Source organism: Pelophylax lessonae (genome assembly GCF_965119305.1).
Source record: "Pelophylax lessonae genome assembly, chromosome: 5".
NCBI lineage: Eukaryota > Metazoa > Chordata > Amphibia > Anura > Ranidae > Pelophylax > Pelophylax lessonae.
The window spans coordinates 399,102,191-399,124,919 of record NC_138772.1 but is presented as its reverse complement, the minus strand read 5'-3'; the positions used below and the strand labels follow the sequence as shown (position 1 = coordinate 399,124,919).

Here is a 22,729-nt window from a genome sequence, read left to right as displayed (position 1 = left end):
TCAAAAACCTCTGGGGATCAGTTAAATTGGGGGATAGTCTGTGTTGGTACGTGTGAGAGAGATCCACCTTTCCAAGTTGTTGGGGTTCATCTCATACTTCTGAAGGTTTGAGGGTGCTGCCTGTTCCATACTCCCCCTACTCCTAGCCTTTTAGGGGTACAAACAATAGTAATTGGGGCCTAGTGTGGTTGTGTACGTGTGATATACATACACTTTTTTGGGATCATATTTTCTATTCCGCTATTTAATCAAAAACCTTTGGGGATCAGTTAAATTGGGGGATAGTCTGTGTTGGTACGTGTGAGAGAGATCCACCTTTCCAAGTTGTTGGGGTTCATCTCATACTTCTGAAGGTTTGAGGGTGCTGCCTGTTCCATACTCCCCCTACTCCTAGCCTTTTAGGGGTACAAACAATAGTAATTGGGGCCTAGTGTGGTTGTGTACGTGTGATATACATACACTTTTTTGGGATCATATTTTCTATTCCGCTATTTAATCAAAAACCTCTGGGGATCAGTTAAATTGGGGGATAGTCTGTGTTGGTACGTGTGAGAGAGATCCACCTTTCCAAGTTGTTGGGGTTCATCTCATACTTCTGAAGGTTTGAGGGTGCTGCCTGTTCCATACTCCCCCCTACTCCTAGCCTTTTAGGGGTACAAACAATAGTAATTGGGGCCTAGTGTGGTTGTGTACGTGTGATATACATACACTTTTTTGGGATCATATTTTCTATTCCGCTATTTAATCAAAAACCTCTGGGGATCAGTTAAATTGGGGGATAGTCTGTGTTGGTACGTGTGAGAGAGATCCACCTTTCCAAGTTGTTGGGGTTCATCTCATACTTCTGAAGGTTTGAGGGTGCTGCCTGTTCCATACTCCCCCTACTCCTAGCCTTTTAGGGGTACAAACAATAGTAATTGGGGCCTAGTGTGGTTGTGTACGTGTGATATACATACACTTTTTTGGGATCATATTTTCTATTCCGCTATTTAATCAAAAACCTCTGGGGATCAGTTAAATTGGGGGATAGTCTGTGTTGGTACGTGTGAGAGAGATCCACCTTTCCAAGTTGTTGGGGTTCATCTCATACTTCTGAAGGTTTGAGGGTGCTGCCTGTTCCATACTCCCCCTACTCCTAGCCTTTTAGGGGTACAAACAATAGTAATTGGGGCCTAGTGTGGTTGTGTACGTGTGATATACATACACTTTTTTGGGATCATATTTTCTATTCCGCTATTTAATCAAAAACCTCTGGGGATCAGTTAAATTGGGGGATAGTCTGTGTTGGTACGTGTGAGAGAGATCCACCTTTCCAAGTTGTTGGGGTTCATCTCATACTTCTGAAGGTTTGAGGGTGCTGCCTGTTCCATACTCCCCCCTACTCCTAGCCTTTTAGGGGTACAAACAATAGTAATTGGGGCCTAGTGTGGTTGTGTACGTGTGATATACATACACTTTTTTGGGATCATATTTTCTATTCCGCTATTTAATCAAAAACCTTTGGGGATCAGTTAAATTGGGGGATAGTCTGTGTTGGTACGTGTGAGAGAGATCCACCTTTCCAAGTTGTTGGGGTTCATCTCATACTTCTGAAGGTTTGAGGGTGCTGCCTGTTCCATACTCCCCCTACTCCTAGCCTTTTAGGGGTACAAACAATAGTAATTGGGGCCTAGTGTGGTTGTGTACGTGTGATATACATACACTTTTTTGGGATCATATTTTCTATTCCGCTATTTAATCAAAAACCTCTGGGGATCAGTTAAATTGGGGGATAGTCTGTGTTGGTACGTGTGAGAGAGATCCACCTTTCCAAGTTGTTGGGGTTCATCTCATACTTCTGAAGGTTTGAGGGTGCTGCCTGTTCCATACTCCCCCTACTCCTAGCCTTTTAGGGGTACAAACAATAGTAATTGGGGCCTAGTGTGGTTGTGTACGTGTGATATACATACACTTTTTTGGGATCATATTTTCTATTCCGCTATTTAATCAAAAACCTCTGGGGATCAGTTAAATTGGGGGATAGTCTGTGTTGGTACGTGTGAGAGAGATCCACCTTTCCAAGTTGTTGGGGTTCATCTCATACTTCTGAAGGTTTGAGGGTGCTGCCTGTTCCATACTCCCCCTACTCCTAGCCTTTTAGGGGTACAAACAATAGTAATTGGGGCCTAGTGTGGTTGTGTACGTGTGATATACATACACTTTTTTGGGATCATATTTTCTATTCCGCTATTTAATCAAAAACCTCTGGGGATCAGTTAAATTGGGGGATAGTCTGTGTTGGTACGTGTGAGAGAGATCCACCTTTCCAAGTTGTTGGGGTTCATCTCATACTTCTGAAGGTTTGAGGGTGCTGCCTGTTCCATACTCCCCCTACTCCTAGCCTTTTAGGGGTACAAACAATAGTAATTGGGGCCTAGTGTGGTTGTGTACGTGTGATATACATACACTTTTTTGGGATCATATTTTCTATTCCGCTATTTAATCAAAAACCTTTGGGGATCAGTTAAATTGGGGGATAGTCTGTGTTGGTACGTGTGAGAGAGATCCACCTTTCCAAGTTGTTGGGGTTCATCTCATACTTCTGAAGGTTTGAGGGTGCTGCCTGTTCCATACCCCCCCTACTCCTCATCTAGCCTTTTAGGGGTACAAACAATAGTAATTGGGGCCTAGTGTGGTTGTGTACGTGCGAGATACATACACTTTTTTTGATCATATTTCCTATTCCGCTATTCAATAAAAACCTTTGAGGATCAATTGAATTGCGGGATAGTCTGTGTCGGTACGTGTGAGAGAGATCCACCTTTCCAAGTTGTTGGGGTTCATCTCATACTTCTGAAGGTTTGAGGGTGCTGCCTGTTCCATACCCCCCCTACTCCTCATCTAGCCTTTTAGGGGTACAAACAATAGTAATTGGGGCCTAGTGTGGTTGTGTACGTGCGAGATACATACACTTTTTTTGATCATATTTCCTATTCCGCTATTCAATAAAAACCTTTGAGGATCAATTGAATTGCGGGATAGTCTGTGTCGGTACGTGTGAGAGAGATCCACCTTTCCAAGTTGTTGGGGTTCATCTCATACTTCTGAAGGTTTGAGGGTGCTGCCTGTTCCATACCCCCCCTACTCCTCATCTAGCCTTTTAGGGGTACAAACAATAGTAATTGGGGCCTAGTGTGGTTGTGTACGTGCGAGATACATACACTTTTTTTGATCATATTTCCTATTCCGCTATTCAATAAAAACCTTTGAGGATCAATTGAATTGCGGGATAGTCTGTGTCGGTACGTGTGAGAGAGATCCACCTTTCCAAGTTGTTGGGGTTCATCTCATACTTCTGAAGGTTTGAGGGTGCTGCCTGTTCCATACCCCCCCTACTCCTCATCTAGCCTTTTAGGGGTACAAACAATAGTAATTGGGGCCTAGTGTGGTTGTGTACGTGCGAGATACATACACTTTTTTTGATCATATTTCCTATTCCGCTATTCAATAAAAACCTTTGAGGATCAATTGAATTGCGGGATAGTCTGTGTCGGTACGTGTGAGAGAGATCCACCTTTCCAAGTTGTTGGGGTTCATCTCATACTTCTGAAGGTTTGAGGGTGCTGCCTGTTCCATACCCCCCCTACTCCTCATCTAGCCTTTTAGGGGTACAAACAATAGTAATTGGGGCCTAGTGTGGTTGTGTACGTGCGAGATACATACACTTTTTTTGATCATATTTCCTATTCCGCTATTCAATAAAAACCTTTGAGGATCAATTGAATTGCGGGATAGTCTGTGTCGGTACGTGTGAGAGAGATCCACCTTTCCAAGTTGTTGGGGTTCATCTCATACTTCTGAAGGTTTGAGGGTGCTGCCTGTTCCATACCCCCCCTACTCCTCATCTAGCCTTTTAGGGGTACAAACAATAGTAATTGGGGCCTAGTGTGGTTGTGTACGTGCGAGATACATACACTTTTTTTGATCATATTTCCTATTCCGCTATTCAATAAAAACCTTTGAGGATCAATTGAATTGCGGGATAGTCTGTGTCGGTACGTGTGAGAGAGATCCACCTTTCCAAGTTGTTGGGGTTCATCTCATACTTCTGAAGGTTTGAGGGTGCTGCCTGTTCCATACTCCCCCTACTCCTCATCTAGCCTTTTAGGGGTACAAACAATAGTAATTGGGGCCTAGTGTGGTTGTGTACGTGCGAGATACATACACTTTTTTTGATCATATTTCCTATTCCGCTATTCAATAAAAACCTTTGAGGATCAATTGAATTGCGGGATAGTCTGTGTCGGTACGTGTGAGAGAGATCCACCTTTCCAAGTTGTTGGGGTTCATCTCATACTTCTGAAGGTTTGAGGGTGCTGCCTGTTCCATACCCCCCCTACTCCTCATCTAGCCTTTTAGGGGTACAAACAATAGTAATTGGGGCCTAGTGTGGTTGTGTACGTGCGAGATACATACACTTTTTTTGATCATATTTCCTATTCCGCTATTCAATAAAAACCTTTGAGGATCAATTGAATTGCGGGATAGTCTGTGTCGGTACGTGTGAGAGAGATCCACCTTTCCAAGTTGTTGGGGTTCATCTCATACTTCTGAAGGTTTGAGGGTGCTGCCTGTTCCATACTCCCCCTACTCCTCATCTAGCCTTTTAGGGGTACAAACAATAGTAATTGGGGCCTAGTGTGGTTGTGTACGTGTGATATACATACACTTTTTTTGGATCATATTTTCTATTCCGCTATTCATCAAAAACCTTTCTAGGGCAAGATCTTAAATTACAGAAATATGAGGAGACCGTCAAATAAGGGCCGTGGCCTGGGTCGTGGTGCTGCTGGTAGAGCTCCTGTTGCAAGGAGAGGACATGGTCGATCTGTGCCAGCTACACGCACAAGTGAAACACCTTCCTCAAGTGTGAGTAGGCGACAGAACCTGCATCAGTATTTGGTAGGGCATCAAACGCCCCTAGAAGTGATGAGGCCAGAACAAGTTGAGGCGATAGTAGATTGGTTTGCTGCTGACAGTGCCTCCAGTTCCTTCACATTGTCTCCCACCCAGTCTACTGCAGAAAGGTCAGAGTTGGCACCTGCAGCCAATGTCCAACCGTCTTTCACCTCACCCCCTTGCAAATCAGGCCAGCAGTCTGAGCCCCAAGCCATACAGCAGTCTCTTATTCTTTTTGAGGACTCTGTCAGCAGGGTTTCCCAGGGCCATCCACCTAGCCCTGCCCCAGAAGTGGAAGAGATTGAGTGCAGCGATGCCCAACCACTTATTTCTCAAGATGAGTACATGCAAGGATCATCGCAGCACGTCTCCGATGATGACGAAACGCAGGTGCCAACTGCTGCGGCGTTCAGCATTGTGGAGACCGACAAGGAGGGCAGGGGTGAAGACTGGGTGGAAGATGATGTGGAGGACGATGAGGTCCTCGACCCCACATGGAATGAACGTCATGCAGGTGAACTGAGTAGTTTGGAGGAAGAGGCGGTGGTCGCACAGAGCCACCAGCACAGCAGAAGAGGGAGCAGGGTGCAGAAGCGGAGCGGCCGTGCCCTAGACACTACGCCCGCTACTGCCCAACGCAGCAAGGGAACGAGCGCACCAAAGTCAGCTCAAAGGAGTTCTCTAGCGTGGAAGTTCTTTAGAAAATGTGCTGATGACAGGACACGAGTGGTTTGCACCCTGTGCAATCAGAGCTTGAAGCGAGGCATGAACCTTCTCAACCTGAGCACAACCTGCATGATCAGGCATCTAAGTGCAAAGCACGAGCTGCAGTGGAGTACACACCTTCAAAACCAAGAAACGTCTCTGGCTCATCCTGCTTCCTCTTCTGCTGCAGTCTCGGCCGCTCCAGCCACATCTGTAGTGATACCGGCACCTGCCACCCCGCAAACAGACGATCTGTCAGCAACACCACCACCTGGGTCACCAACAACCATCTCCACAATGTCCCGTGGAAGCGTTCAGCTTTCCATCTCCCAAACACTTGAGAGGAAGAGGAAGTACCCCCCTACCCACCCGCGATCCCTGGCCCTGAATGCCAGCATTTCAAAATTATTGGCCTTTGAAATGCTGTCATTCCGTCTGGTGGAGACGCACAGTTTTAAAAACCTTATGTCGGTGGCTGTCCCACAGTACGTCGTGCCCAGCCGCCACTACTTTTCCAGGCAAGCCATCCCTTCCCTGCACAACCAAGTGGGGGAAAAAATCAGGTGTGCACTGCGCAACGCCATCTGTGCCAAGGTCCACCTAACTACGGATACGTGGACCAGTAAGCACGGTCAGGGGCGTTATATCTCCCTAACGGCACACTGGGTAAATGCAGTGGCGGATGGGCCTGAGGCGGATAGCAATTTGGCGCATGTCCTTCCACCACCGAGGATTGCAGGGCGCTTCAGTTTGCCTCCTGTTCCTAACTCCTCCTACTCCGCTTCCTCATCCTCTACCGCCTCCTCATCCGGACAGCGTAACACCTTCACCACCAACTTCAGCACGGCCAGGGGTAAACGACAGCAGGCAGTTTTACAACTTGCCTGTTTGGGGGACAAACCACACACCGCGCAGGAGTTGTGGAGGAGCATGGAACAGCAGACAAATGAGTGGTTGCTGCCAGCGAGCCTCAAGCCCGGCCTGGTGGTGTGCGATAACGGGCGAAATCTCATAGCAGCTCTGGGCCTAGCCGGTTTGACGCACATCCCTTGCCTGGCGCATGTGCTGAATTTGGTGGTGCAGAGGTTCCTTAAAAACTACCCCGATATGTCAGAGCTGCTGCAGAAAGTGCGGGCCGTTTGTGCGCACTTTCGGCGTTCTCACCCTGCTGCTGCTCGCCTGGCAGCGCTGCAGCGTAACTTCGGCCTTCCCGCTCACCGCCTCATATGTGACGTGCCCACAAGGTGGAACTCCACCTTGCACATGCTGGAAAGACTGTGCGAGCAGCAGCAGGCCATAGTGGAGTTTCAGCTGCAGCACGCACGCGTGAGTCGCTCTGCGGAACAGCACCACTTCACCACCAATAACTGGGCCTCCATGCGAGACCTGTGTGCCTTGTTGCGCTGTTTTGAGTACTCCACCAACATGGCCAGTGGCAATGACGCCGTTCTCAGCTTAACTATCCCACTTCTATGCCTCCTTGAAAAAACAATTCGGGCGATGATGGAAGAGGATGTGGCACAGGATGAGGAGGAGGAGGAGGATGAAGAGGTAACATTTCCAAGGCTTTCAGGGCAGTCATTCGCAAGGGGCTCCGAGGGTGGGTTCCTGCACACGCAAACGCCAGGGACGCAATTGTCCAGCAGGGGCACAGTTCTGGAGGATGAGGAGGATGAGGAGGAGGAGGAGCTGGAGGAGGAGATGGAACCATGTTCACAGCAGGGTGGCACCCAGGCCAGCTCATGGCCATCACTGGTGCGTGGCTGGGGGGATACAGAGGACACGGACCATACACCTCCCACAGAGGACAGCCTTTCGTTGCCTCTGGGCAGCCTGGCACACATGAGCGATTACATGCTGCAGTGTCTCCACAATGACCGCCGAGTTGCCCACATTCTAACTTGTGCTGATTACTGGGTGGCCACGCTGCTGGATCCCCGTTACAAGGACAACGTACCGTCCTTAATTCACTCACTGGAGCGCGATCGCAAGATGCGCGAGTACAAGCGCACGCTGGTAGACGCCATGCTGCTGGCATTCCCATCTGACAGCGGGGCCACAGTGGAAGCACAAGGCAGAGGAGGAGGAGGAGGAGGTCGCCAACGCAACCAGGGCACCGCCAGCACCTCAGAAGGCAGGGTTAGCATGGCCGAAATGTGGAAAAGCTTTGTCAGCACGCCACAACAAACAGCAGCACCAGCAGCTCAGATGGAACGTCTTAGCAGGAGGCAGCATTTTACCAACATGGTGGAGCAGTATGTGTGCACACGCCTACATGTAGTGAATGACGGGTCTGCCCCCTTCAACTTCTGGGTCTCCAAATTGGGCACATGGCCTGAGCTTGCCCTTTACGCCTTGGAGGTGCTGGCGTGCCCTGCAGCCAGTGTATTATCTGAACGGGTATTTAGCACGGCTGGGGGCGTTATAACAGACAAGCGCAGCCGCCTGTCCAGAGACAATGTGGACAAGCTCACGTTCATTAAAATGAACCAGGCATGGATCCCACGGGACTTTTCCGTACCTTATGCAGAATAGCAATGGATACCGACCTTACCCACCCATTGTTCCATTTTTGCTCTTTCTCACTCTTTTGGGGTGTACCCTCATTTAAAATTTGTGAAAAGAAGCAGTGTTGGCTACCTCGTCCTCCTCCTCAGGGCCAGATTAATGTAGGGTCTATTGGAGCTGCAGCTCCAGGCCCCTACCTTTTATATAGGCCCCGGGTTGGCCATATTCACTGTTACCGCTCTTCTGTCACTTGTAAACACAGAAGTCTGGCTTCTATGCTCGCTTCCCCAGGCAGCACCCTCAGAACCTCCCCACACAGCGTGAAGGCCGGACAAGGAGGGACAGTTGGCGATGCATGGATGTGTTTATGGGCTTCAGAGACAGCATCCCATGTTGAATTAGGCATGCATGGCTGCACCCTTCCTCCTCTGGGTGCATGGCAAGGCACGGCCCTAAGGCCCTTCAAAATCCTCAGCACCAAGCCCATGATGCTGTTAATCCGGCCCTGGTCCTCCTCCACCGCCGCTTCCACCTACACCGCCCATAGGTGTGCGCAGCCTATTGCATTAAGGTGTGCACCCCAAAGTTGAAATACACATGCATGCGTTTGCCAGCAGGGAGAGTAATGTATCGGGGCCATGTACCTGTAGGCAAGGAGAAATAGAGCAGAGCAGGTCCCAGGGAGATCTTTCCCATCTCCTCACTGGCAATGCTATGTGCCCTAGGTGATTAGGGTGTGCCCAGGCACACCCAGCACACCCTGTGCGCACGCCTATGTCACCGCCACATCCACCACCACCTCAACCTCCCTCCTACTCCATATGGGCCTCGTCCTTCAGAGATGAAGAAGAACATTGTTTTATTTTTCTGTTTTTTTTTGTTGTTTTAAGTTATTTCCCTATCCACATTTGTTTGCAGAGCACTTGCCATGCTCTTAATTACGTTTTGCTGCCATTTGCAGCACTCTAGCCCTTTCCTTTGGTGTTTTAGAGCCATTTTAGTGCCTTAAAGTTCGGGTCCCCATTGACTTCAATGGGGTTCGGTGTCCGGGAAAAGTTCGGTAAAAGTCCGGGACACGGACCCGGACTTTTTTTTAAAGTTCGGCCGAACCCGTCGAACACGGACATCTAGGTGTCCGCTCAACCCTAGTCAGGTGCACTACAACTAATAGTGGATGGTCATCCAGCTGTATGGCACAGAAAAATTGGATTTTTGACTTACCCTAAACTCCATTTCTCTGATGTTCATTGACGAACACAGCTCCTGATTCTTCTTAACCATTGGGTTATAATGCCCCCTACAGGAGTAGGACACTAGGCAGGAAAAAGTTTGACTACGCCTATGGGCAGTCCCAGGGGGTATACACTCCCTCTCAGCTATAGGCACTTTTTTTTTTTAGGCAGATTTTTTACAAGCGGTGTCAGAAGAAAGCCAACTCCACAGAGGGGTGGGGTGGGTGCTGTGTCCGTCAATGAACATCAGAGAAATGGATTTTTACGGCAAGTCAAAAATCCCATTTTCTCTTGTGTTCATTAACGGACACAGCTCCCGATTCTTCTGAACCATTGGAACGTCCCAAAGCAATGTCAAAGATGAGGGGTGGGAAAGAGCAGAAAAAAAATTCCCAAGGCGAACCTTAGCCAACCAGGTAACCAAGCTCACCCATGAACAACTGGAGCTCATCTGAGAAACCTCAAAGACCTCAAAGAGGACCAGGTCCTCTAAATAGCAGCCAGCAAAGCATCCGCAGATGCCAACACAACCACTTTACAAAAAACTATGTAAAAGTGTGCACCGACGACCAGGTGGCCGCCTTGAAAAACCTTCATCACTGACGCTTGAAGACGGAAAGCCCAGGAGACATTAAGCATACCTAGTAGAGTGTGTCTCAACAGGGAAAGGAGAATCCTGACCCTTGATGCAATAGGCCTGAACCACCCTCTGCCTGATCCATATGGAAATGGTCACAGAAGAAGCAGACAACCCATTGTGAGGTCCGTTTGTGAGCGCAAATAGAGATTCTGACTTTGACTAGCTGCCAGGTACACTTGAATTGCCCGGACCACATCCAAGACATGCAAGGCAATTGCCTTCAGATGTTTAGGCCTAGGACACATAGAAGGCCACACAATGTCTTCAAATGACAGTCAGAGACCACCTTAAGAAGGAATGACGGACAGAGGCAAAGTATCACCTTATCCTTGTGAAGTACTATAAGGTGAATGACAGGAATAACGCTGTCAGTTCCGACACCCTGCATGCAGGGGTGATAGCCACCAAAGAAAGCCACCTTCTGGGGCAACGGAAGCAGTGAAACCTCCCAAATATTTTCAAAGAGAAGCTTCAGTAGAGATGAAAGCACCACATTAGGATTCCAGGGCGGCAACGGAGCCAAATGTTGGACACCCTGAAGAAAAGGTACCCACCAGTGAGTGTGTGGCCAAAGGTCGTTGGAAAAAGACCGCCAAAATCTGATACCTGGCCCTTCATGGTACTCAAGGCCTATTTTTGTTCAACTCCCCATTGAAGGAAGGTTAAGATCTGATCCATCAAGGAGAGAGGATGAACCCCAAGAGACTCGTATCCCACGCAATGTATGTCTTCCACATACGATGGAAGATCTTCCTAGAGGCAGATTTCCAAGCTTTTAACCGCGTAGGAATCACAGATTCAAACAAACCTCCACCCTTCAGCATCTGGCGTTCAACAGCCAAGCCGTTAAAGCTAGCTACTGTAAAGGAGGATAGAAAATTGGTCCTTGGGACAGCAGATCCTCCCTGAGAGGAAGCCCCCAAGGAGCATCGGTGACTAGCTGTACCAGATCAGCACACCAAGACCGGCAAGACCAATCTGGAACCACTAGAAAGACCAGAATCCCTTCTACCTGAATCCTGCACAGGAGTCATGGCATAAGTTTGAGAGGGCTGGAACGAATCCGTCAGCCCACCTTGGAATCCCAGCTGAAGACAATTGTCCAATGAGCCAGACGAAGTCTGATAGCTCGGAGTTCCAGTACACTAATCGGCAGTCTGGGCTCCGTCAGAGTCCAGGCCCTCTGAGCACGTCTGTGCTGAGGATGACTCCCCACCAAGACAGGCTAGCATCCGTAAGGACAACCGTCCAATACAGGAGGAGAAGGATTTTCCCTGTCGAAGGGCCAGAGAGAAAAGCCACCTCAAGAGACCGTAGATCCTTGACCCATTTCACCAGAATCTCTTTAGCAGAGATCTTTTGTGGAACTGTGCAAACAGACCGCATTAAGGGTGGACACCTGCAGATCCAGCACATGCATGCAAGCTCGGAAGGATGACCGTCTGCTGAACAACAGAAGCTGAATTGCCTCCTGCAATGGCTGGAGTTTTTTTCCAAGGAGGAAACAGTTTGGCTGAGGCCGAGTCCAGAGTCAGACACAGAAAGGCCATTTTCTTGTGGACAGAACCAAATTAGACTCCTGAATGTTCAGGATACCACAAACTCCCTTTAGAGTAGTAGTCATGAGAGCAGTCGGAGACTCCGCTCGCAGAAGAAGATCGTCCAGGTACCCCAGTACCTTGATCCCCCACTGACTCAAAAAATGCCAGCGCCGGGGCCAACACTGCTGTGAAGACCTGAGGTGCGGAGGCGAGACCAAAGGTCAGCACCACAAACTGATCATGCTCCTCGTCCACGACAAAAACGGAGGAAGCGCTGGTGACCAGCACATATTAGAATGTGCAGGTTGGCGTCCTTGATGTAGAAAAGAGCGAGAAGAAATCCCCGATATAGAGACGCCACTACTATGTGAATGGACTCAATGCGGAACTTCTGAACTTGCAAAAAGCAACTGAGCACCTTAAGGTCCAGAATTGGACATACCTTGCCTTCCTCCCTGGAGGTTTGAGTTATAAACCCTTGAAAATGTTCCAAAGTCTAAACCGGAACAATCACCCCCTTGAAATAAGTCTTGCACTGCCTCAAAGAGACCATGTAAGTGATCTGGGGACAAGTGCAGGTTGGAAGGGAAAAAACCTTTCCGGAGGACAAGACTGAACTTGATCATGTAGCCTGACCCAATAACTTAGTGGACCCACTTGACCTGTACCAGGGAGGTCCATGGATCCGGAAACCAGCAAAACCGTCCCCTCACCACAGATACGGGTGAGGGTGCCCCTTCTTTCAAAGGTAGCCTTGTCCGCAGGTCTTGAAGATCCCGCTCGTGGTTTGCCAGACCAGGTCATCTTGGAATCTCTGGTGGAAGTCCTGACTTTTGATCCCTAATCTTGAGATCCTGAGAGACGAAGAGATCACGTAGGAGCCGAGGAGATTGGCCCGTGTCTACGTCGGGGCTCCTTGCCCTTGGTAGTTTGCGAAGAAGAGTACTCTTCCCCCCGTGAGACCCTTAACGATGTCCAAGGAAGCTCCAAACAGGCGACCCCCTATAAGAGGGAGATCAGATAAGGCCTTCCTAGATGTCTAGACCGCAGACCAGCATTTCAGCCAGACAATACGCCTAAGGACCAGTGCTGATACAGACAGCCTAGAATCAAAGGAGCCGCATCCAACCAGGCATCACTGACAAACTGTAGCGCCTGGACCAAACGCAAAGACAGCTGGAAACTATTCTCCCTCCAGGTCACGGCGTAAAAGCTTAGCCCACTCGTTCAGAGTTTGCGACACCAGGGCAATAATAATTGCCGAACCTGCCACAGCATCTGCCCTCTGATTAGCAGGACCTTTAAAGGTCGGGGACTCCTCAACCGGGATGAATGTAACTCCATTTCAGGCACAACCTCCATCTTTAAAGTTTCACGCACTGACACAAACCGTGCATCCACCAGTGCCCATTTAAGCGTGGCTAGAGGAGCAGAGGAATCATCCTCACTATTGAGCACTCAGGGTGCGTAGATGCAGACCCAACAATCAGGGGAGGGTGCCGACTGCGATCCCGCAAAGGGGACGTCGGCCAAGGGTCCACAAATGGCCCACCTATTGGACCCTACAAAAAAAGGGAATCGCCCTCCGAGCCCTCCATACAGGACCTAGCCCCCTTCCTTAAAAAAAGGGGGACGCCCGCCGTGATGCGGACGCGCAGGCAGAGTACCCTCCCTAAAACAAGGCAGGTGCCCTGCACACAAGCAAGACTGTCATTAAAAATGAAGCACCCCCACGCGGTCCAGGGGAGGTGCTAAGCTGACCATATGGCCCAGCAGGCTGCAAGCCACAACCTAAATTTTTTGTGGTGTCCATCCGCAAGTGCCACTGATCCCAGCTCTGCAGATGCCCAAAGGAAAAGTGGGGGCTTCAGCTACACACACTGGGGCCGCCCCCCCCAACGGCGGCACCTGACTCGGCCGCATGGCCTAGTAGGCCGCAGCCTAAATATTTGAGGGCGCTTGGCCGTGAGACCCAGCGGAGCCAACCACCCAGAGGCAGCGGAGGGGAAGGCGGATGCCCAAATGGGAGGCAGTGGCTTCAGCCATCCTCACAGGGGCTGCCTCACATAGGTTCTGACAAGTAGGCTGCAAAGCCGCGGCCTAATTTTTCGGGCAGATCCGGCCGTGTGAGGCGCGTACCCGTGGATGGTAAAAACATCCGCTCAGAGGCGTGGCTAGTGGCCAAGATGTAAGCAGCGCGGCTTCAGAGCTCTGGCGGCACCCATTGATCCTACAGCGATACTGGCACAGATCCTGACTCCTGATCCCCAACATCTGCTCCCTCAACCTGCCTACCACCACCTGCTGCTGAGACCATGGTGAAGATCGGGGAGAAACAGGGCCGCACTGGGCCAGGTAACTCGCAGATCCCCGCACCCTCTGGCAAGTCTTGCACCGCACCCCCAAAACCCCGACCCCCTGCCACTATAAAGGAGCACTTTGCGCACTCTCCTGTGTCATCCCACGGGCCTTCTGCTCCCTCCCCGGGTTTGCACGAGGGGCCGGATCCCTGGGACGCTGAGGGGACGTGGGGGTGCCTCACATTGCTATTAGTCAGGAATGGACTGCGGAGGTGGGGGGAGTCTGATTGTGAGGGGCTCACACTACAACACATTATGGAAGCAATACATACTTGTCAGGCTGCCCTGACTACACAAATAGAGACTGTCCGGCTGGACCTTTCTATAGTTAAACATGAAATGCAAAAATCCGTGCTAGGATTCCTACTGCTGAACAGGGTATCAGTAATGTTGGACACTGTTAACCCTTTGAATGCTGAAGCTCGCTCTCAGCAGCGGGATTTGAAAGACCACTCTGATAAATTAGGGGACCTGGAAGATCACATGCGTAGAAATAAATCTTCGCTTCATTGGCTTCCCTGAAAAGTCTGAAGGCAGGGATGCTGAGGATTTTTTGGAGACCTGGATAAAGAATGTCATTGGAGTGGACCACCTCTCCCCCCCCCCCTTGTTTGCCATAGAGAGGGCCCATCGGGTTCCCATGCACCCCCTCCCTCCAGGGGCTCCCCCAAGATCTATGTTGGCGAAATTTCTTCATTTCCGGGACCAAGAAAATTTTCTCAGAGCTGCCCGTAATATCCCTGACCTCCAATATAATGGTGTCAAGATTTCAATCTATCCGGATTACTCGGCCTGTACCCAGAAGCAACGCATGGCCTTCAAACGCAGTTAAGCGTAGGCTCCAGGGCAAGCAACTCAGTTACAGCATGCTTTACCCTGCTAAACTTCGGGTGATTCATGATGGAAAGGCCCACTATTTTCTTTCACCCTAGGAGGCCTCTGCCTGGCTTGATGGACTGGGATAATGTGCCCCCTTTTGCACTACTTTTGACCCCACTTTCTGCCTCACGTTACTGGATTGGCCCTTCGCCCCACTCTGCTTTGTCAATGTTTTGCTGATGTCGCACTTATATCCTTGGCAACCAGGGCTTCGGTGGACTGGGTACTACTTGCTGGATGTGTTTGCACCGCTATCCTGTTAGTTGGTGCCGCTGCCTCGGATCTCACACCTTTTGAACCCCCCCTTCTTCCATTTTTTTTTCTTTTTGACTCCTACTCTTTTTTAGTACGTTTGTGCGCCATTTTTTTTTTTATTTTTTGGGAGGCCTGTCCTCCCTTGGACTTCAACTTTTCTTATCCCTCTTATTCAGGGTTTTCCTTTTTTCATTTTGTTTTTAGACACTCTGGCGTAGTTATGCCATTTTGGGATGTTGCCGTTTTTGGGCTAAAGCTCTCTGCCGGTTTTTATGGCAGGGCGCCGGGTGGGTGGGGGGAGGAATAATGTGCTCTGTGGTATTTTATTATTATTACGATCTGTTTTTCTTTTTCCTACATAGCCTTATGTTCTGCGATGGTGGTCAGATTTTCATGTGGTCAGTGGTTAGCGGTTCAGCGGACCAGGTGGGCCCTCCTGGGGTGTTCCTTGCCCGCACGCTCCTCATGTCTTGGTATGTATTTCATGTTTCTTATTTGTGGGGCTGTACCAATGGGGAACCCCTCTTTGGGACATTCTGCCCATTCATGTCTTTTATTGCCTACTCATGACTCTCAAACTGTTAACCTGGAATGTTAGGGGTTTGAACTCCAAGATTAAGAGATCCCTGGTGTTTGACTATTTTAAGTGCACTAAGGCCAACATCCTCCTTTTGCAGGAAACCCATTTGATGGATCCCAAAATGAGGGCATTGAGGCCTCGTATTGCGCATGCCTTTCACGCTACCTATTCCACCTACTCCAGGGGTGTGTCAACCCTGATTTCTAGGGACTGTCCCGTGCAGGTGGTGGAAGTAAAAACTGATCGAGCTGGGTGCTATGTTATAGTAGTGTTGATATATATGGATCAACTGTATACTATTGTTAATTTATATCTCCCTCCGCCTGTTGAAGCTCGGCGACTTGATCACTGTATATGCGCTGTGCTCTCGATAGCCCAGGGATCTATAATTATTGGGGGGGATTTCAACACGGTGTTGGATCCCCTGCTTGACTGGCTCCATGGTTCTGTGCAGCCTTCGTTGGCCCTGGCTGACTGGGCAGCCGCATAAGGTCTGATTGAAGCTTGGCGTTGGTAGTATCCCCGGTGGAGGGAATATTCATGCTACTCCAGCTCTCATGGTACCTTCCCCAGGTTGGATATGTTTTTTGTCTCCTCGGAGCTGCTCTCTAAACTCACTGGGGTTGCATACCTACCGAGGGTGATCTCAGACCATTCACCCCTGGCGATGGACCTGGTAGTGGCTGCACAGCCGTCAAAGGCAGTGTGGCGTATGAGCCCATATTGGCTTGTGGAGCGGATGGTGTCGGCAGAGTGCATTACTGGGAGGAGAATACTGAAGGGGTGGCAGATCTAACTTGTTGGGATGCTTCTAAGGCTGTTCTCAGGGGAGCCTATATGAAGGGTGTCATTAATTTTAAGAAGGCTGTTGCAGCACAAATTGATGAACTGGCAGATGCTTTGAGTGGATCTGAACGAGCCTATATTGTAGACCCAACCCCTGAGACTCATTGGCTGTGGAAGGCTGCACTGCGTGCGTATGAGCTGGCCCTGGTGGATAAGACTCAGAAGAGGCTTCTTTACCACTCAGCGTATTTTTGAATCTGGGGACAGGAATGGCCGTCCGCTGGCTTTTTTGGCCAGACCCGTTCCGGAACCGGTTACTATACTGGTCATTTTTGCTCGTCATGGGCGGTCGTGCTCTTCCACTGCCGATATTCTATACTCCTTTCACCATTTTTATACTGAATTGTATACTTCTAGTGCCCATTATACGCCCCTTGAGCTGTATGAATATGTGGACTTTATTCCGTTTCGCAACCTCACCAGGGCCCAGAGCTCGAGTCTCGACGAACCGTTCACTTAGGAAGAGAGAACTTGCTCTCAAAACCTTCCCTAAACACAGGACCCCAGGCCCGGACGGCTTTCCTGTGGAGTGGTATCTACATCATAGGGAGCTCCTACTGCCTCGCCTTTTGCTATTATACAAAACAATCTATGATACGGGCTCTCTACCCGATTCGTTGCACGAGGCCCTTATTGTCCTGATCCCCAAACCTCATAAAGACCTACACTATTGCGACTCTTACCGGACAATATCTCTCATTAATGTCAAACTTAAAGTCTTAACTAAAATCCTTGCGTTACAGCTTAATAAGGTGATTAACTTCATAGTGGGGATAGATCAAACAGGTTTTATTCCGGGTCGCTCTGCGTATACGAATGTCTGTCGTTTATTCACTAAACTTCAAACCCTTCTCCCCTTCCTAGGGTTATGCTGTCACTCCACACGCAGAAGGCCTTTGATTCTGTGGAGTGGCCGTATCCAATCTATGTGCTGGAGAAGTTTGGCTTCGGGAAGGGCTTTCTTACTTGGCTTCGGATTTTATATGCCTGACCGTTGGCGCGTATTCAGGTGAATGGTGTTGTATCTAATCCGCTTCACATACGTAAAGGTACGCGACAGGGCTGCCCTCTGTCCCCCCTCCTCTTTGCACTCACCATAGAACCTCTTGCCCAATTACTACGAACTCCCACGGACATCCAAGGCATGCGTATATGGACTCTTGAAGAGCGTGTTTCTCTCTATGTGGATGACATGTTGCTCTATTTGTCTGACCCCCATAGCTAGCTTATGACAGTGCTTAAACTTATTCAGGACTTTGGATTTTTTTTCCAGTTTTCGGGTTAATTGGACCAAGTCCAGTTTGTTTCCGGTGGACATGGACACCCCTCTTTCCCTACCTGAGGGATGCCCTCTGCGGCTCACTATGTCCTTCCGTTATTTAGGTGTTCAGGTTCAACAACCCCTCTCCCTATATACGGCCAATAATCTCCTTCCATGCTTGGCTCTTTTTAAATCTAAAATGGATCACTGGAAGCATCTGTAACCGACTGACCGGTAGAGTGAATTTGTTTAAAATGGTCATGCTACCTAAGTTTTTGTATATTTTGGCCAACTCCCTGGTCTTTATACTGAATACGTTTTTTGTGGAGCTTGACTCTCTTTCCTTGTTCCTGTGGTACCCCAAGGCACCCCCGCTCTCCATTGCTACGCTTCAACAACCAGTGGCACTGGGGGGACTAACTCTCCCGAACTGCGCCTGTATTATGCTGCACAGCTGGTGCATATCCATTGGTGGCTCTTCCCTCAAAAGGGGAAATGCGGCTACGGCTGCTGAAGCTGCGGTGGTTTCCCCATACGAAACCCTCACAAACCTTATCTACCGCCGCACTCTTGCCTCCCCCTTGAGGGTACGGCGCTTTTGGAATCCTCCCTTAAGATCTATACCAGGTGTGAATTATTGCTACCGGACCCACTAGATCTCTTTTCTCCGAATCAGCCTCTATGGTATAATCCTAGTTTACCTAATTTTGCTGACTCTCAGGATGCTGTTCTGTGGGCGGGGAGGGGCCTCAAGTATGCCCACCAATTGTTTGCGGAGGGGTTTTTTAAGACGTTTCTGCGATTTCGGATGGACTTTGGGATACCCGACTCCTGGCATTTCCGCTATCTCCAATTGCGGCACGGGGCCATAGCCCAATTTGGGCCTGTCCCAGTCTCTCTTGGCAACTCCCCGCTGGAGAAGGAGTTGTTGAGGGATACGCACACCAAATTGACTAGCTCTTACTAGTATACTGATTCATAGTGTGCTGTCTCGATTGGACGCCATTAGGGCCGGGTGGACGAGGGACATCCCAGATCTCTCGACTGGGAAGAGCTGCTTCAAATGTATTTCAAGACCCCAATATCTGCTAGGGATTGACTGATAACAGCTACGTATCTTTCATAGAACCTACTATACCCCTTATAGGCTGTTTTTGATGAAACAATGACCAGGCCCGGAGTGTCATAAATGCAGTGGTGTGCCCGGCGACTTACTTCATATGCTGTGGGGCTGTGCTAAAATTAGACCCTTCTGGACTCAGGTTAACCACTTCATCTCCACGTCTCTTGGTCTGCTTAATCTAAGTAACCCTAAATGGTGTGTATTGGTGATCCTTGGAGACATTGAGCTTCGGTCTCGCCAGAAACAATTTCTTAAGGCTCCTGTTTTATGCTAGGAAAGCGGTGGTGATGCAGTAGATACACATGGACAGGGTCCCTCTCGATCTTTGGAAGAATTTAATTAATCAAGTTCTGCCCCTGTACAAATTAACCTATGAAGCCAGGGGCTGTCCAGAGAAATTGGAAGAAAGATTTGGGGCGGATGGTCTGACTTGGCTGAAACCTGTGATTCTTCTCTGGTCTAACTGAAGGGGGTCGCGCGGGCACGGGGGGTCCCATCTCTGGTTCCACACACTGCTTAGAGGAATATTTGTTGTACCACCTTCTACTGTTTTTCTTTCTTTTAATTGATTTGCTTGGAGCGAGATGATACATCATACCACTGCCTTTTTAGCTAGCGTTATTTTATTGTTTACTTTCTACAGTTTTCTGATGTTTGTAGCTCTATGATACAGCACTCTCTGAGAACTCCTGTCATTGCTTTGTATATCCTGTTATGGCATCAGCATGTACGGTATTATATGCTCTCTGTTGTTGTGCTGTAAGCTTTTTGCGTGACAAAACCCAATAAAGTTGAAGTTTAAAAAAAAAAAAAAAAAAAAGCTCCCCCAGCCCAAAAACTGCCGCAGAAAACCCAGAGGACATCCCTGCCCTAGTTACCCACAGGATGCTTAACTCCCCCCCCCCCCCCCCCCGTGCACACCAGGAAAACCCGGTCAGCAGCAAGATCAACCAGCCCCCCTTTAGAGCATGTGGCAAAGCCAGCACAAAACCTCACCCGGGGGGGGGGGGGGGGGAGAGAAAGACCCACAGTGTCCACTTTCACACCAAAACCCTCCAGGAGTAGTGGGGGGGGGGGCAGCTGGTTACCACACCAGGAACAGGGTGGGCACAGCTCCTGACAGGACACCGCTCCATTGTAATGTTGGTGCTGTTGGCCAGAAGGAAACGCTGTGTCTCAGGCCGAAGCCAGTTCGTATGCATCCTTGCGAGACGTTTAACTCACAGGCCAGTCCCCATCCAGTGATGCTATGTCGTGGCCAACCTAGCATGGAGCTGCGGTCTGCAAACGCTCGCTGGCCAAACTGGGGGGACCCTAAAGATCTATATTATCCAGTTTGTCACTTGATTGTAGTTCTCACAGGAACAAAATAAGGAGGAAAAAAATTAAATTTAAAATGAACAATTTGCCAGGACCAGAGATCCCCAGCAAGGAACTAGGTCCTTACCTTACTCCTGACTAGGCAGAAAAAAACTGGGTGCCTATAGTTAAGAGTGGGTGTATACCCCTGGGACTGCCTATAGGCGTAGTCAAGCTTTTTCCTGCCTAGTGTCCTACGCCTGTAGGGGGCAGTATAACCCAATGTTTAAGAAGATTTGGGGGCTGTGTCCATCAATTAACTAAAGAGAAAAAATATTGGCTGACACCTGGAGTGTCAGGTGGACAATCGAAGTGCTATCATGCTGGCAGTAGGGGAGGTTTCAACGCACCCACTCCCTTTAAATGTTATTAGCAACACAGCTACTAAGTATCCAATTGCAAAAACAACAATCCATATTAATAATAAGCATATATATATATGCATAATATTAATTAATAATAAGCATATGTGCATGCGCTGAGTGATGCACAATACTGTAGCCCTATAACAAAGAGCCCCATGATGTGCTGGAACTGACCTCTCTAAAGTAAAGTGATGAACAGCACTGGCTGGCATGCAAAACAAAATATTAAAAAAAATTAACAGCAGCACTGCTGATACATTTTCTGCACTGCCACCAACTGTCCCCCAGAGCTTACACAAACAACTAGCAGCAGGGGAGAGAACCTTGCACAGGAGTGCCCTGCCCCTCTGATTTCAGCAGTCCAGCGGGATTAAAGCCGCAATAAAATGCTACCCAGCAGGTATCCAGGTGGTGCAGGCACTAGTGCGACACCTCATGCCCCTGTAAATTTAGGGGGCGCACACAACTGCCAGTGGGAGCAGGAGCGCTCACCTGCCAGTTTATGTTCTGAGAGGAAACAGCAGATGCATGAGCAGAAAGCAGCCAACAGGGAGCACAAACTTGCGCAGTAATAACTGTTTCATGCAAAAATGTCCCGGCTGCAAAGTAAACAGCATGAAAATTAAAAGAAAAAAAAGATCAATTTCTAGCTGATTGACATAATCACAGCTAACAGGAGAAACAGCGTCTAGTTAAAATAAAGAGGAGGGAAGATCCAGCCTTATCGACAATACAAGGAATCCCCAGACTATACTGCCCTGATCTAAAATGTGAAGTCAATTAGAAGAGAGAGATGTCACTATTGTGAATGCAGGACTACTGCAGTATAGAAACACCAGTATGGAAAACCTGTCAATTTTCTTGCAATGTCTACTTTAAATCTAGTATAGACAGTATATAGTGAAAGAAATAATGCACTAACAATTACATTATGTTTTGCTCTATAAACTAGCAAAGGCTAATTAAACAATTACAGAATACCCTCTTAGTATGAAGTGAGCATTCTAGGTTTAAACTGATGAAAAATCTGCCATTATTAGATTTTGACATTTTAAGCTGCCAAAACTGTTCTCCCCTTCGCTCTTTATCTTGTCAATCGACAGACTCGCTAACTTAACCTAAATCATTTACTAGGACTCTCCTCTTTATTTTTGCATGTTAACATTAAGTCACACTTCCCCAAAGCAATGAACCAAGGGCTCATTCACACGTTGCCTTTTACTGTGCACCCCATGCATCCCTTCTGTATTACGTGCATCCCTGTGCTGGCATCCCATTCATTTCTACTGGTACACACGGCTGCATGGACACAGCTGCTGTATTTTAAAATGGCATGTGGGTGAGTGTGGGTTCCCAAACTCATCCTGTATGTGTTCAGGGACCCGCATCCACACTCACCCCCATGTCATATTAGGTCAAATCGCAGACCCAATTATGCATGCAAAATCTGTGCATTCCCTTGCCGGGAAAACACGGGCCTGCCCGAGGCCCATGTGAATGAGCCCTAAAACATAGCATATAATCAAAAGCTGTATCAGAACATAGGGAGCAATAGTCTAAAATGCAAAGGTCTGAAACACTATAAGGTTAGAAAGACTTAAATAGTATTAAACGTTAAAATAAAGTATTTACCTGAAGACTAGGATGACAGCCGAAGTCCAGTAAAGTTTTAACTACTTGCAAGTGGCCTTTATTAACAGCAATGTGTAGTGGTGTCTGTCTGCGCTTATTACGAGCATTTAGGTCTGCACCACCTCTATGCAGCACTTCAATCACAGAACCTTCATCTCCAAATGCTGCATGATGAACAGCACGGTCTCCATCCTTATCCTACAGAATTTATAAAAGAATTTTAGCATACGCCATGTTAGCCAACTCAAACACAGAACTTACTAAAAACAGAGGCAAAAACCTTAAGTACTTTTTATACATTCTAAATCGAACTCAAATGTAGTCCCCCAGTCAGTAAGTATAATATTTTGCTGTTTGGGCAAATAATAAGCAAATAGCAAAAGCATATTGTCCTGCAGTGCACACTCCTTTAGTTGGCAGGAGGCATGCACAGACCCGATAGGCAGCTCAACAGCTAACTTAAGGTATTTAGGAAGATTATTCGCATATGCATGAGCCTTTGTCA

General features: G+C 48.5%; 1 protein-coding gene across 2 annotated transcripts in view; it reads right to left on the bottom strand.

Annotated features, from left to right (window-relative positions):
• The window catches only part of MIB1 (MIB E3 ubiquitin protein ligase 1), a 203,770-nt gene that overhangs the window by 88,843 nt on the left and 92,198 nt on the right, over positions 1-22,729 (bottom strand). For both annotated transcript variants that reach the window (XM_082258499.1, XM_082258498.1), the window contains exon 11: positions 22,225-22,422. In XM_082258499.1, coding sequence (XP_082114625.1) covers positions 22,225-22,422 — 198 coding nt within the window. The remainder of the gene's footprint in view (positions 1-22,224; positions 22,423-22,729) is intronic.